General features: G+C 47.8%; 1 protein-coding gene across 1 annotated transcript; it reads right to left on the bottom strand.

Annotated features, from left to right (window-relative positions):
• Window positions 1–2,360: 2,360 nt before the first annotated feature.
• IL13 (interleukin 13) lies at window positions 2,361–4,584 on the bottom strand. Its single transcript, XM_073221673.1, is given in 6 exon segments — window positions 2,361–2,476; window positions 2,766–2,873; window positions 3,131–3,184; window positions 4,217–4,356; window positions 4,359–4,449; window positions 4,452–4,584. Coding segments are annotated over 6 exon segments (552 nt in total). The 5' UTR covers window positions 4,506–4,584; the 3' UTR covers window positions 2,361–2,371.
• Window positions 4,585–13,293: the final 8,709 nt, after the last annotated feature.

Raw genomic sequence — 13,293 nt, 5'->3', positions numbered from 1 at the left:
GAATCAGTCTTCATAAATATCCTGCTGGTTTTAAATTCCTCAAATCTTTGGATGGCGCAGGGCACTGGAGATCTCGCCTCTAACCGCCCCCCTGCAGGCCTCCTTGTCCTCCTAATGTAGAGCACCCCTCTCGGACTCCATTGTTTACAGACTTCGTTCTGGTGCTAAGCCTCAGGTGCATGTGCTGTGAGGTCACTGTTGGCCCAGAAGGCCGGTGTGTGCAGGCCCCAGGGTGTCCTCAGTGAGTGCGGTGGGGCTTCACGGGTTCTGAGTCCTCTGGAGACCACCTAGACAACCCAGCCCCTGCCTGGGGCAGCCTGTGGGGCCCTCAGCTTCCGTGCCCCTCCCCAGGTCTTGTCTCTCCAGCTGGGCACCCCCAGCTCTGCGCTGCCTTGTGGCTTCTTGTCTCTGGGTGCAGGCAAGAGGTCCACTCTATTTGGAGTGGCCCTGGAGCAGTCCACTGGGTCATCCACCCCCTGGACAGGTCCTGCCATGGCCTCTGTTGCCTGAATCACGTGCAGCCTGGGCTCCCACTGCCCCTGGGTGGCTGCCTCCTCCGACTTCCGAGCATCACTGTAGATGGTACCACGGAGCTCTGGGCAATGCAGGGAGGGCATCTGCTGCCACTCAGCATGTGAGACTGGTCTGATGACCCGCCGCCACTGCAAATACTTCCTGTCCTCTACGGCAGCCCTCTGCTCAGGGCCCCTCCCAGAGATTCCTGGTATAAACCTGGAGACAGGCACGGCCGTTAGCCCGTTAGCTGAGGTGGGCCGCAGCCTGCTGCTTCTGCCACCCAGCCACTGGCTGGGCCCCAGGATGAGCAAAAGGGCTTTCCCGGAGAAACAGCTGGGCAAGGGCTCCACCGCCTTGGCTGTCTGCCCACCGTTGGTGCACGTTCGCTCACAGAAGTGATGAGTGTGCACTTCCTAATAATGAGAGGGGCCCAGAAGTGGGATGGGCTGTCCCTGGAAAGTACATAGCGAGCTCCCCATCAAGAGAGGTGCCTGAACAGGTGGATGACAATATTATAAAAGTAGTGCATTCAGGCCAGATGACAATTGGACAGGGAGAGGCGGGGTGGTTAGATGTGTGGGATTTGGAGTTGGAGAGAGTTTTGGGTTCAAATGCTGGCTTTGCTTCTTACCAGCTGTATGACTTCGGGCAAGTCACCTTCTCCTCTCTGAGCCTCAGAGAGCTTGTGAGGGAGAAACCAGAGGGGTGTCAGTGGCATTAGGCACAGGCTGGCCACTCATCAAGATCATGAGATGACTTCCGGGCTCTCTGCCTGCTCCAGATGTCCCCCTTGAACTCTGCCATCCTGGCCCAAGCTTCCCCAGCCCTCCCTGGGGGTTGGTAGGTGGGGGTGGGGGGGCTTTCTTTCTTTCAGCCCAGGTCTTGTCCCCCACTCCCCTCCACTTCATCCTAGGCCCCCTCCTCCAACTGGCCTGCTGCCCAAAGAGCTACTCAGAGTCTTAAAAACAGATCAGTGTCCCCAAAGGCCAAAATACAAGGATGACACCATCAGGTCTCTTGTCACCATCTTTATTTCTGGCTTCCAGGCTGGGAAAGTCAATGAAACAACTTATTCAATGACCCTTCCCCGCAATCCACACACACCATACACAGTGTTCTAGGCTGCTCTTGTATATATTATTAACTCTTTGATAACATATTTTAATACTTTAAATACAAGGAAGATCAATAAATTACTCCTTGGTGGAGGGCCTACTGCTGGCTGGCAGGTAAGAGCGGCGCTCCAGCCCTCTCTCCCGGCCCCCGCCTCAGCCCCAGGACCCCCAGTGAGGTAGCAGATTTTTGCACACAGCACTTATTCACAGAAGATTCCTAATGCCCACGGCTTTAGTGCTGGAGCTCCAAGTCTCTGGGCCCTCGGCTCCAAGTCCTGGCAGTGACAATCCCTCCCTTTCCCCGGTACAGACGAACACACTTGTTTAAATAACACACAATAATAAATAAGGCCAAGAAGAAATATGCCTGAGCTGCCTTCTGCCTCAGTTGCCCCTGTGTAAAGCAGGTCTCTCTCCCACCATGTGTCTGGCAAGGTTGGCACCCACTGTGACGCTACAGTTTGCTCTAAGGAGGCGGAGGTCATGTGGGGCAATGTTTTTAGCCTCGCCCACCGAGCTCAGAGACCCAGATGGAAGGCATCCACCAGGCCGAGCCCCAGGCACCAAGTGGCAGCTGGGGGCAGCTAGGCTGAAGGCAGACGACTAAGGGCTAAGCTAAGAAAAAATCCCCCCCTCCCTCGCCCTCCTTCCTATCTCCCCAAGAAATTCCTGACATCTGAAAGAGAAGTGAACCTGCAACTTAAGTGGTCAGGTTCTGCCTCTGCAAACAGCAATGTGCTTCAGTTGAGTTCTCCATGGCGAAAGATTTCCCTTAAATGCTTGAGCAGGTCTTTTATCAGCTGGGTCACTTCAACTTTGGTGTCTCGGATAGGCTCACTGGAATCCTTGTGCAGGACAAAGAGACCACAGTTTTAGTGGGACCCACAGCCAAGACAACCAGCATCCAGAGGCTTTCCAGGGACTGGCTGGTTCAATCCCCACATAAGCCCCGCTGAGGTGGTTATTGTTATTTCCCATCCCAAGGGCCATGTCCCTCCCTACTGCCACATTGGACCCACCCTTAGGTGTACGCACACCTCAGATGCTAAGCTAGGTCCCCCTGAAGCTCCCAGGGTGAGTCTAGGGCTGGCAGGAGTGGGTGCAGGGTTGGGGGTGTGGGGCAGGGGGCCTTACCACAGGTGAGGCCTTGACAGGGCAGAGTAATTTCAATAGCCTCTGGGTCTTTCCGATGGCACTGCAGTCAGAGACGTTGGTCAGGGAGTCCAGGGCTGCACAGTACTGCTAGGAGGAGAACACTGGGGTTAGGCCCTGCTGGGGGCCCCCAACCATCTGGCTCAGGTTGCACCTTCAGTGAGTTTACAGGAAGAGGGGGCTGGAGGTCTGGCAGAGATCCGTCTGGGTGGTGGAAAGGCCCAACTGATGAAGGGCAGAGAGTAGCTCCTGAAGCTTTCGTGGGGCCCCCCAGCCATGTGTGCAAGGCTCAGAGAAGACAGGCCTGAAGCCTGTAGCCTCGGCCACCTCCCTCCCACCATCCTTACCTTGCCGGCTGTCATGTTAACTTCCCACACCATGCTGCCGTTGCAGAGGGATGCCTAGGGGGCAAAGAGACAGTGAGCCACATGCTGGCAGGGTCCAAGGCCTGCCCGGCCAGCCCAGGCCAGGTCCCCACAGGGATCAGGACCCTCAAGCATCCCCAGTGTTGCACAGAGTGGGCCTGGGACCCCTCAATGTTCCTGAGTTCCATTCCTTTTCTGCACAGCAGGGCAGACCCACTGTACAGTGTCTTGGAGCTAAGAGAGAAACACTGACTGACACAATCAGAAAGGGACAAGGCTGGTGCAAAGCTTGCCGTAGCCAGGGCGGGACAGAAGGCACCAGGTTGGTCAGTAGGGGGCCAGCAGGGAAGGGTGATGACAGGGCAGGTGAGGGAAGGGTGACCAGGTCAATCAGACGGGAGGCAGTGGGGGTTTAGGGCATAAAGAACCCTGCCTTCTGAATGGGGGGACACTGCAGTTCAGAGTGCAGACGCTCTGATGTCGGCTCAGCTGGGTTTGAATAGGCTTTTGTCAGCCGACCTCACTGAAGCTTGGTAAAATGAGGTCATTGCACCTGCTTCTTGAGGTGGTTGGCAGTGATGACATGAGATATAAAGAACCCAGCACCAGGCCTGGCACACACTTAGTGCTCAGAGAGTGTGAGCTGTCACCACCAGGGAGGGGAGCTGACACTACTAATGAATGGGGCCTAAGGTGCTGTAATAAGGGCCCCATGATTGCATTCAAATCAAGTTGGCAAATGCCAAATAATCTGCGAGGGTGCTGGCCTTTTCTGCTTTCCTTTGCTCAGGAATGACTGAGTAGGATCTGGCCACGGTAGGGAGGGCCAGGCCAGGGAACAGCTAGTCCCTGGGGTCTCTGCCGAGTCCCTCTCTGGGTTCATCCACCCCCCCACCCCCAACAGCCTGGCTCCTCTCCCTGGTGATCAGGCCCATCTCCTGGTCCCTGTGACTTCTTTGTGACCCACAGTCACCTTAGGACCAGGCTCAGCCTTCCTGGCCAAGACCATGACCAGCACCCTCCCTGAGAGTCACCCTCCCCAGCGGGACCCTGACCACACGCACTTACCTGGTTCCTGGTGATGTTGACTAGCTCCTCAATGAGCTCCTTGAGGGCTCTGGAGTGAGGCACGGGGCCTGGGGTGGCGAGGCCACCAAGGCAGGTGAGGGCAATGACCACGGTCAACCAGAGTGCCATGGAGCCTAGAGTAACACAGGAGGTGCGAGGAGCAGCCACACAAGCTGGCCTAAGCTGAATGGCTTGTGGCCTTGGCCTCTTGCAGCAGTTTTTATAGGCCCAAGTGATGACGCCTTATACCCTGGTCTCCGCTTTGTCGGGCACTATCTAGAAACCACATCTTTACTCATCTTGATTTTACTTTGTGGAAAATCCAGCATCTCATAAAGGAAAGAGTTTGATTTTTTTTTTTGTGGACTTATCATTGAGAGGGGGCTGAGGCAGTTTCCAAGATCTGGATGGGCTGACTCCAGCCATAGGCGACAGGGCTCTGAGGGCGGCCTGGCATCAGCTGTGCCAGCTGGAATTCCAGCGGTCTTGCTTGGTGACTGCCCTGAATGTCTGCCCAGCTCCTGTCCTCAGACCCCTTTGGGTCCATCAGAAATGCTGGGCAGACAGGGCTATGGTCACAGTCTACCAGATATGGCAATTTGGGGGTTTCATTTTGCCAGTGAACTGGTGTCTTACATTACTGAAGTAATACTGGCTTTGGATACAAAATTAAAACAAGATAAATGCTGAAGAGTGAAGTTCACTTCTTTTGGCCCAGCTGATACGCTGTTGGCCCCACTGTGGGAAGGATTACGAAAGTTCAGATCTCCTGGTTTCTGCTGAAAGATCCAGCCAGATTCAGGGGTCTTCCTGGGACTTTTCCTTTTGAAAGTTGCTGTGATGATAACCCTGAGCATGGGCAGCTGAGACGCTGGGCACCCTCCATAGGCCTGCAGCACGAGCCCCTCCCACTGGGAATCCCTTAACAGGCCCAGCCTCAGCCCAGGGGCGAGAGTACAACTGTTTCCAGGGCTACTGTGACCTGGGGTGACCACCAGCATCTGTAGGACCAACTTAGGCCCTCGGGGGAACTCGTTTCCCTTCTGCAGAAGGAAGGCCGTGGAGGACAGCTCCTGGGCCTGCCCCCACTCCCTGCAGGGACACTGGATGCAGCCATGTCCCTGCTTTCCCCCCATTTCTCTAGAAGTCCTCCAGAACCTCCTGCAACCATCAAGGGCAGATGCCAGGCTCTCTCCCTCACCCACTTCCTCCTCTAAGCCAGCGCCTCCCCTGCCCAGCCGCCTCTCTGCCCGCCCGGGCACTCTCTGTGCACTCTCTGTGCACTCCCAGTGGGGCTCTTCCAAGGGCTGCTGCAACTGTCCCTCCGCTGGGAAGCTTTCCAGTCTTGTCTGCGCTCTCTTCCCACGGGTACCATGATTCCCACCTTCTTTTCCGTCCAAACCCTGTTTCCTAGCTCATCCCTGATGCCTGGAAGCCAGCCCGTCCCTCGTGGTCCCTTAGTGCCTGGAGCGCTGCCTTCTGGCTGTGTGGCCCCCCTGTGGGCCTTAGTTTCTTCATCTGAGAACAGGACCAATGGCATCTTCCGCGGGATCTTCGCGCGGGGGAAAGGAGAGGGGGAACACCGTGGGGTGCCTAAGTCCCGGAGCCCTAAGCGCAGATGAGTCAGAGTGCCCCCCGTCCCAGGACCGGCAGAACCGAGGAGGGGAGCGGTGGGCAGGCGCGCCTCCGCGCGGGGGAGAAGGCGCGGGCCTGCGGCCGCGGCGATGCTCGCGGAGATAGGGAAGCAGCCTTATGTAACGGGCGATGGCTGATAACCGGGACCGCGCAGCCCGGCCCTCCTCCGCGGCCGCAAAGCTGCGGGCCGCAGGCCTGGCGAGGGCGCGGCAAGGGTCGGAGCGGTGCGGGCGGGCGCCAGGCCGGGCCGGGCAGAGGCCCCCCAGCCCTCCGAGGGCGGGCGCACCTGGCGCAGGACCCGCGGGACAGCGGGACAGCGCCGTCCGGTCTCGCCTCGGGAGACCTGCCCTGGCCCTCGGCCCCGGGACGAGGCCCGCTGGCCAGGTCCCTCGGCGCGGGTTCCCATTTCTTGATTTTCAGCGGGGCTTATTCACACCCCGAATGCTTGTAATCGACACAAACTACAAAAGGGCTGCTCCGGGCCCTTGACACACGTGGCCGGCGACTCTCCCGCAGCCCCGCGGTGGGGCGCTCGGGCCGGCCTTACGGGTGCCGAACGCGGCACTCGGGGGCGCCGCAGGCCAGGGCAGGGCAGGGCGGGGCCCGCGCGGCCTTAGCGCCACGCCGGTCGCTGCGCTCGAGACCACCCTCTTCCCGACCAGTGCTTCCCGTTCGAAGTTTCGGAAAACCTCCTTTTCCAATTTTCTTCTCTCTTGGGTCCCGTTGGAAAGAAAAGATGCCCAGTCAGTAGGAGTTAGGGGCAGGCGGGTAGGCGACTTGTTTTAATAGTTTGAAATAGCTAATCTACTAGATTTTAATTTTTGTGAAAATTGTATTTTCATGCAATCCTAAAAAATAATTCAAGGAGGTGATGAAAGACGGCAGTTTTGAGAATCAGCTCTCCATGGGTCTCTTGCACTTACGCACACAGCTGTGCTTTGTTCCCTACTATCTTTTTAAGGATTTTGCATGGCAAAGAGCCTTGGAAGAGACACCATCTTCATGGGAAGCAGAATAAGTCTTACCTACTGTCCATCATTAACAATTCCGGCTCCCTAAGCTCAGGGTTTGCTTCCTGTGGTGCAGCCCACTGTGTGTACACGTGCTGTCTGGCATGCTTGGCACCACGCTGTGAGAATTGGGTTCACAAAACAAAATAAATACTCTGATGCCCCTGCTGTGCAGAATAAACTGTTCATTGCCTCTGATCCAAGAGCCGTGTGTCTTCTGCCAGCATCTGTGAAACTGGCAAGCCAACGCGTTAGTATGCAAGTAGGGTAAAATCTCAGAGCCTCCAGCTGCTGACAGGCAGCCTCTTAAGCTCCAGAGGAACCAAACAGTTTCTTTTGATATTTGCCTCCTCCGTGTTTCTAAATTTCTTGATTTTCAGATATAGGCATTATCTCTGCTCTATGATGAGTATTTAATTCTCTTTTCTACTTGCTGTCCTCTTTCTACTTGTATCCCTCCTTTTTTCCCCCATCCTACCGGTATACTTGGATCATAATTTGGGTCAGTTAAAAAGCCTTGTTTCCATTTACATAATTATACTAATATATTCAAAGCTGAAACACATAGTTAACCAAGATTTATTATTTTCCTCTGGAGTTAATATTGTCTTGTTTTTGCATTTGCTTAATTTTCTCTACTCCTCTCAATGATTTAATCCTACATTCTTGGTCATTTACATGCATTTCCTCTTAAGAGTTTTCAATAACTTATTCTCACAATTTCATCTTCCCAAGAAAGTCCGCCCTGGAGCCTGCTGACTTGCTCCGACATGGCCAGCTGTCCTCTGACACGTCCTGCACAGCTGTCGTCCTGAGGTCTGTACTTGCCCATCTGAGACTTCCCTTCACCTCTCTTCTTTTATTTTTTTATTTTGTTGTATTGGTATCATTAATCTACAATTGTATGAGGAACATTATGTTTACTAGACTCCCCCCATCATCAAGTCCCCCCACCACATACCCCATTACAGTCACTGTCCATCAGCGTAGTAAGATGCTGTAGAATCACTACTTGTCTTCTCTGTGTTGTCCAGCCCTCCCCTTACCTCCCACCCCCTACATTATGTGTGCTAATTGTAGTACCCCCTTTTTTTACCCCTTATCCCTCCCTTCCCACCCATCCTCCCCAGTCCCTTTCCCTTTGGTAACTGTTAGTCCATTCTTGGGTTCTGTGATTCTGCTGCTGTTTTGCTCCTTCAGTTTTTCCTTTGTTCTTATACTCCACAGATGAGTGAAATCATTTGGTACTTGTCTTTCTCTGCCTGGCTTATTTCACTGAGAATAATACCCTCTAGCTCCATCCATGTTGTTGCAAATGGTAGAATTTGTTTTCTTCTTATGTCTGAATAATATTCCATTGTGTATATGTACCACATCTTCTTTATGCATTCATCTACTGATAGACACTTAGGTTGCTTCCATTTCTCGGCTATTGTAAATAGTGCTGCGATAAATGTAGGGGTGCATCTGTCTTTTTCAAACTGGGCTGCTGCATTCTTAGGGTAAATCCCTAGGGGTGGAATTCCTGGGTCAAATGGTATTTCTATTTTGAGCTTTTTGAGGAACCTACTGCTTTCCACAATGGTTGAACTAATTTCTATTCCCACCAGTAGTGTAGGAGGGTCCCCCTTTCTCCACAACCTCACTAATATTTGTTGTTTGTCTTTTGGATGCCTTCATCTCTCTTCTTTGTGACTTTCCTTTTCTTTGCATCCCAGGTCTTCCTCTTTCTTGGGAGAACACATCCTAATAAACTGAATTTCAGGCAGGAAATAATTTTCTTTTGTAATTTTCAATGCCTGCATCATTATTACCTCCTATCTGCTGTTCAGAAATCCAAAAGCATTTTGAAACCACGTATTTTCTAACACTTTTTCTGGAAATCTGTAGAAAATTTTCTGGGTTCCCGAGTTCTAAATTCTACAATGATCTACTTTGGTATAGTTCTGTTTTCATCTCTGATGCCACTGAAACCTTTTAAACTGAAAACATATCAATTAGTTTTGGGACATATCCATTCTTTAAACTTAAAACCTCTGTTATCATTCTGTTTATTTTTACATTTTTTTTTGTAAAACCATTGCTTTTTTAAAAAATAGATGTTATTTTTTAAGAGCACTTTTAGATTCACAGCAAAGTTGAGCAGAAAGTACAGAAAGTTTCCAGGTACTCCCTCCCCAACACATGCACAGTCTTCCCCATAATCAACACCCCTCACCAAAATAGTACATTTGTTACAATTGATGAGTCTACACTGACACATCAGTATCACCCAGAGTCCATAATTTACTTTCAGGTTCACTCTTGATGGTGTACATGCCATGGATTTCAACAAGTATATATTCACATGTATTCACTGTCATAATATCACACAGTGTAGTTTCGCTGCCCTAAAAGTCTTCTGCACGCCATCTACTCATCCTTCCTTCCCTCCTGATGCCTGACATCCACTGATCTTATTACTGTCTCTACAGTGTTGCATTTTACAGAACATCATATAGCTGGAATAATACAGTATTTTGCCTTTTCTGATGGGCTCTCTCACTTAGTAATATTTATTTAAGATTCTTCCATGTGATTTCGTGACTTGATAGCTCATTTCTTTTTTGCCTTGAATAATAGTCTGTTCTCTGGATGTACCAAGTTGATTTATCCACTTACCTACTAAAGGACATGTTGGTTGCTTTCAAGTTTTGGCAGTTATAAAGTTGCTATAAATATCTATGTGCGGGTTTTTGTATGGGCATAAGTTTCCAATTCATTTGCATAAATGCCAAGGTATGTGATAATTACCAGATTGTATGGTAAGAAGATGTTTAGTTCGGGGAGAAAGTGCCAGAGTGTCTCCCGAAGTGACTGTATTGTTTTGCATCCCACCAGCAATGAATGAGAGTTCCTGCTCCACATCCTCAGGAGAATTTGGTATTGCCAGTGTTTTGGATTTTTACTATTCTAATAGTAATGGTATCCCACAGTTGCTTCAATTTGTATTTCCCTGATGACATGAGGTGCAGCCATCTATTCATGTGCTTACTGCCACCTGTATATCTTTTTTGGGGAGGTGTCTGTTAAGGTCTTTGGTGCTTTTTAAAATTGGTTTGTTTGTTTTCTTATTGTTGAGTTTTAAGAGTTTTTTTATATTAGATAACAGTCCCTCATATGAAATATCTTTTCCAAATAGTTTCTCCCATTCTGTGGCTTGTCTTCATTCTCTTGACTGATTTTTGCAGAACGGAAAATTTTAATTTTAAGGAAGCCCAACTTACCAATTATTTCTTGGATCATGCCTCTGGTGTTGCACATAAGAAGTCATCACCAAACCCAAAGTCATCTACATTTTTTCCTATGTTGTCTTTTATAAGTTTTATAGTTTTGTGTTTTACATTTAGGTCTGGGATCCATTTTGAGTTAATTTCTGTGAAGACTGTAAGGTGTCTATATTCGTGTTTTTGCATGTGGATGTCTGGTTCTAGCTCCATTTGTTGAAGGTGATCTTTGCTCCATTGCACTGCCTTTGCTCCTTTGTCAAAGATCAGTTGACTGTATTTATGGGGGTCTATTTCAGGACTCTGTTCTGTTTGTTGATATATTTGTCTACTTTCTTACCAATGTCACACTTTCTTGATTAGTGTAGTTTCATAGTAAGTCTTGAGATCGGGTAGTGTCGGTCCTCCAACTTTCTTCTTCTCCTTCAGTTTTATGTTGGCTTTTCTGGTTCTTTTGCCTCCCTGGATAAACTTTAGCATCGGTTTATTGATATCTACCAAATAACTTGCTGGGATTTTGATGAGGATCGCACTGAATCTAAAACTCAAGTTGGGAAGAGCTGACATCGTGACAACATTGAGCCTTCCTGTCCATGAACATGGACTACCTCTCCATTTCAGTTCTTTGATTTCTTTCATCTGTGTTTTGTAGCTTTCCTCATGTAGATCTTGTACATATTTTGTCAGGCTTATACCTAAGTATTTCATTTTTGGGATGCTAATGTAAATAATACTGTGTTTTAAATTTCAAATTCCATTTGTTCATTGTTGGTATATAGGAAAGTGATCAACTTTTGTGTATTAACCTTGTATCCAGCAACCCTATTCTAATCACTTATTAGTTCCAGGAGATTTTTGTTGATTTTTTTGGATTTTGTACTTAGGTGAGCATATCATCTGCAAAGACAATTTTACTTTTCCCTTCCTAATACCTTTTATTTCCTTTTCTTGTCTTATTGCCTTAGCTAGAACTTCCAGTGTGATATTGAAAAGCATTGGTAAGAGGTGAATATCCTTGCCTTATTCCTGATCTTTGTGGGAAAGCTTTGAGCTTCTCACCATGAAGTATGATGTTAGCTGTAGGTTTTTTGTAGATATCTTTAATCAAATTGAGGAAGCTCCCCTCTGTTCTTAGTTTACTGAGATTTTGTATCATGAATGGGTGATGGATTTTGTCAGATGCTTTTCTGTATCTATTAATATGATCATGTGGTTTTTCTTCTTTAGCCTATTGATATGATGGATAACATCAATTGATTTAAAAATATTGAATCGGCCTTACATATCTGGGACAAATTCTACTTGGTTATGGTGTTTATAGTTGGGCCTGTTTCTTGACCCACTCTGACAATCTATAAATAATTGATGCATTTAGGCCATTGATGTTCACAGTGATTATTGATATAGTTGAATTAATATCTACCATATCATTACTGATCCTATTTGTTACTCTTATTCTTTGTTTCTCTTGTCTTACATTCTTTTTCTGCCTTTTATGATTCAATTGAGCATTTTATATGATTTTATTCTCTGTCCTTTATTAGTATATTAGTTTTACTTTTCTTAGTGGTTGCCCTAGAGTTGGCAATATACATTTACAACTAATCCAAGTTCACTTTCAAATGTACCTCTTCATGGGCAGTATGAGTACCTTATAAGAACAAAATAATCCAAATTCCTCTCTTCCATCTATTTCATTGTCATTTCACTTTTATTTATCTATGCATATATATTTACATAAATATAAGCATATGTAATTAAAAACATTGTTGCTATTACTGTTTTGAATAAATTATGTTAGATCAATTCAGAATAAGAAAAATATGTTTCTATTTTACCTCCACTTATTCCTTCTCTGATGCTCTTCCTTTTTGTAGGTCTGACTTTTATCATTTTCCTTCTTTCTAAAGCATTTCTTTTAACATTTCTTGCAAGGCAGGATTCCCTTAATTTTTGTTTATCTCAGAAAGTCTTTATTTCCTTTCCTCAGCTGTGTCCAGCCTACCAATAAGCCCATCAAAGGCATTTTCATTTCTTTTACAGTGTTTTGGTCTCTTACGTTTCTTAGAATTCTCATCTCTCTGCTTACATTGCCAATTCATTCTTGTATTCTGTCTACTGTATTCACTTAGAATCCTTACCTTAATCATAGTTGTTTTAAATTCCTGGTCTGATGATCCCAGCATCGCTTCCATATCTGGGTTTGGTTCTCATGCTTGCTCTGACTCTTCCACTTGCGTTTTTTCTCTTTTATTGTGTCTTGTAACTTTTTGACAGCCAGACATGGTATACTGGGTAAAAACAACAGCTGTAAATAGGCCTTAAGTAATGGGATGGCAAGGTGTACGGGGGAGGGAGACTATTGCATAGTCCTGTGAGTAGAGATATTCACCTTTTAGTTAGGCTGTACCTCTGGACTATGAACTTCACACATGCTCCTCAGTCCCCCCGGGCCTCCAGCGAGACAGGACGGCGAGAGCGGGCTGCGGTTGGTACTCACCTCCTTCCCCTGGGAAGGCTCTAGCCTGCCGGAGCTGGGTACTTCTCCTCTCCCAGCTCAGTTAGGCTCTGATAAAACCCTAGCAGGTCAGGCACTGATTAAACAGTTTCTTCTGAGGACAGGCCTTGTTAAGAACAGAATTCTTTGGCATATTTCAAAATGTTTCATTTCCTTCCCCCTGTCTGAAGAATGAGGAGATTTTCCTTGATATTCACTGTGAGGAGCTGGCGAGTTCCTGGAAGCAAAATGCACAAAAGTGTCGAGGCCCCCTGATGACCAGGTCCATCGAGTTTTTCTCTCTCAGACTTGTCCGTGCTGAGTCACCAACACTTTATCAGTTATAGTTCAAATTTCCACACCTCAACACTGGTTCCCACAGAAATTATTTTTGCTTCTAATTTTGAATAGATTTTCAATTCATATGGGTCAAAAATCAAAACTATATGTACAAAAACATTCAGTGGAATGGTTTAACCCCCCTCATCAATAACTATTTTTATTAGTTTTTTGGTGTGTCTTGAGTTTGTATAAACAGCTATAAATATATGGTCTTACTTTCCTCTCATTCCTGCATGACAGTATCCTATATGCCTTTTGCACCTAGCTTTTTCTCACTTATCTTTATATTTCTATATTAAAAGAATCTGTCCCACCTTAGAGAACTTG

The sequence above is a fragment of the Manis javanica genome, chromosome 14 (genome assembly GCF_040802235.1).
Source record: "Manis javanica isolate MJ-LG chromosome 14, MJ_LKY, whole genome shotgun sequence".
NCBI lineage: Eukaryota > Metazoa > Chordata > Mammalia > Pholidota > Manidae > Manis > Manis javanica.
Note: the sequence above shows the minus strand (reverse complement) of the source record. Positions and strands in the feature narration are given on the sequence as shown.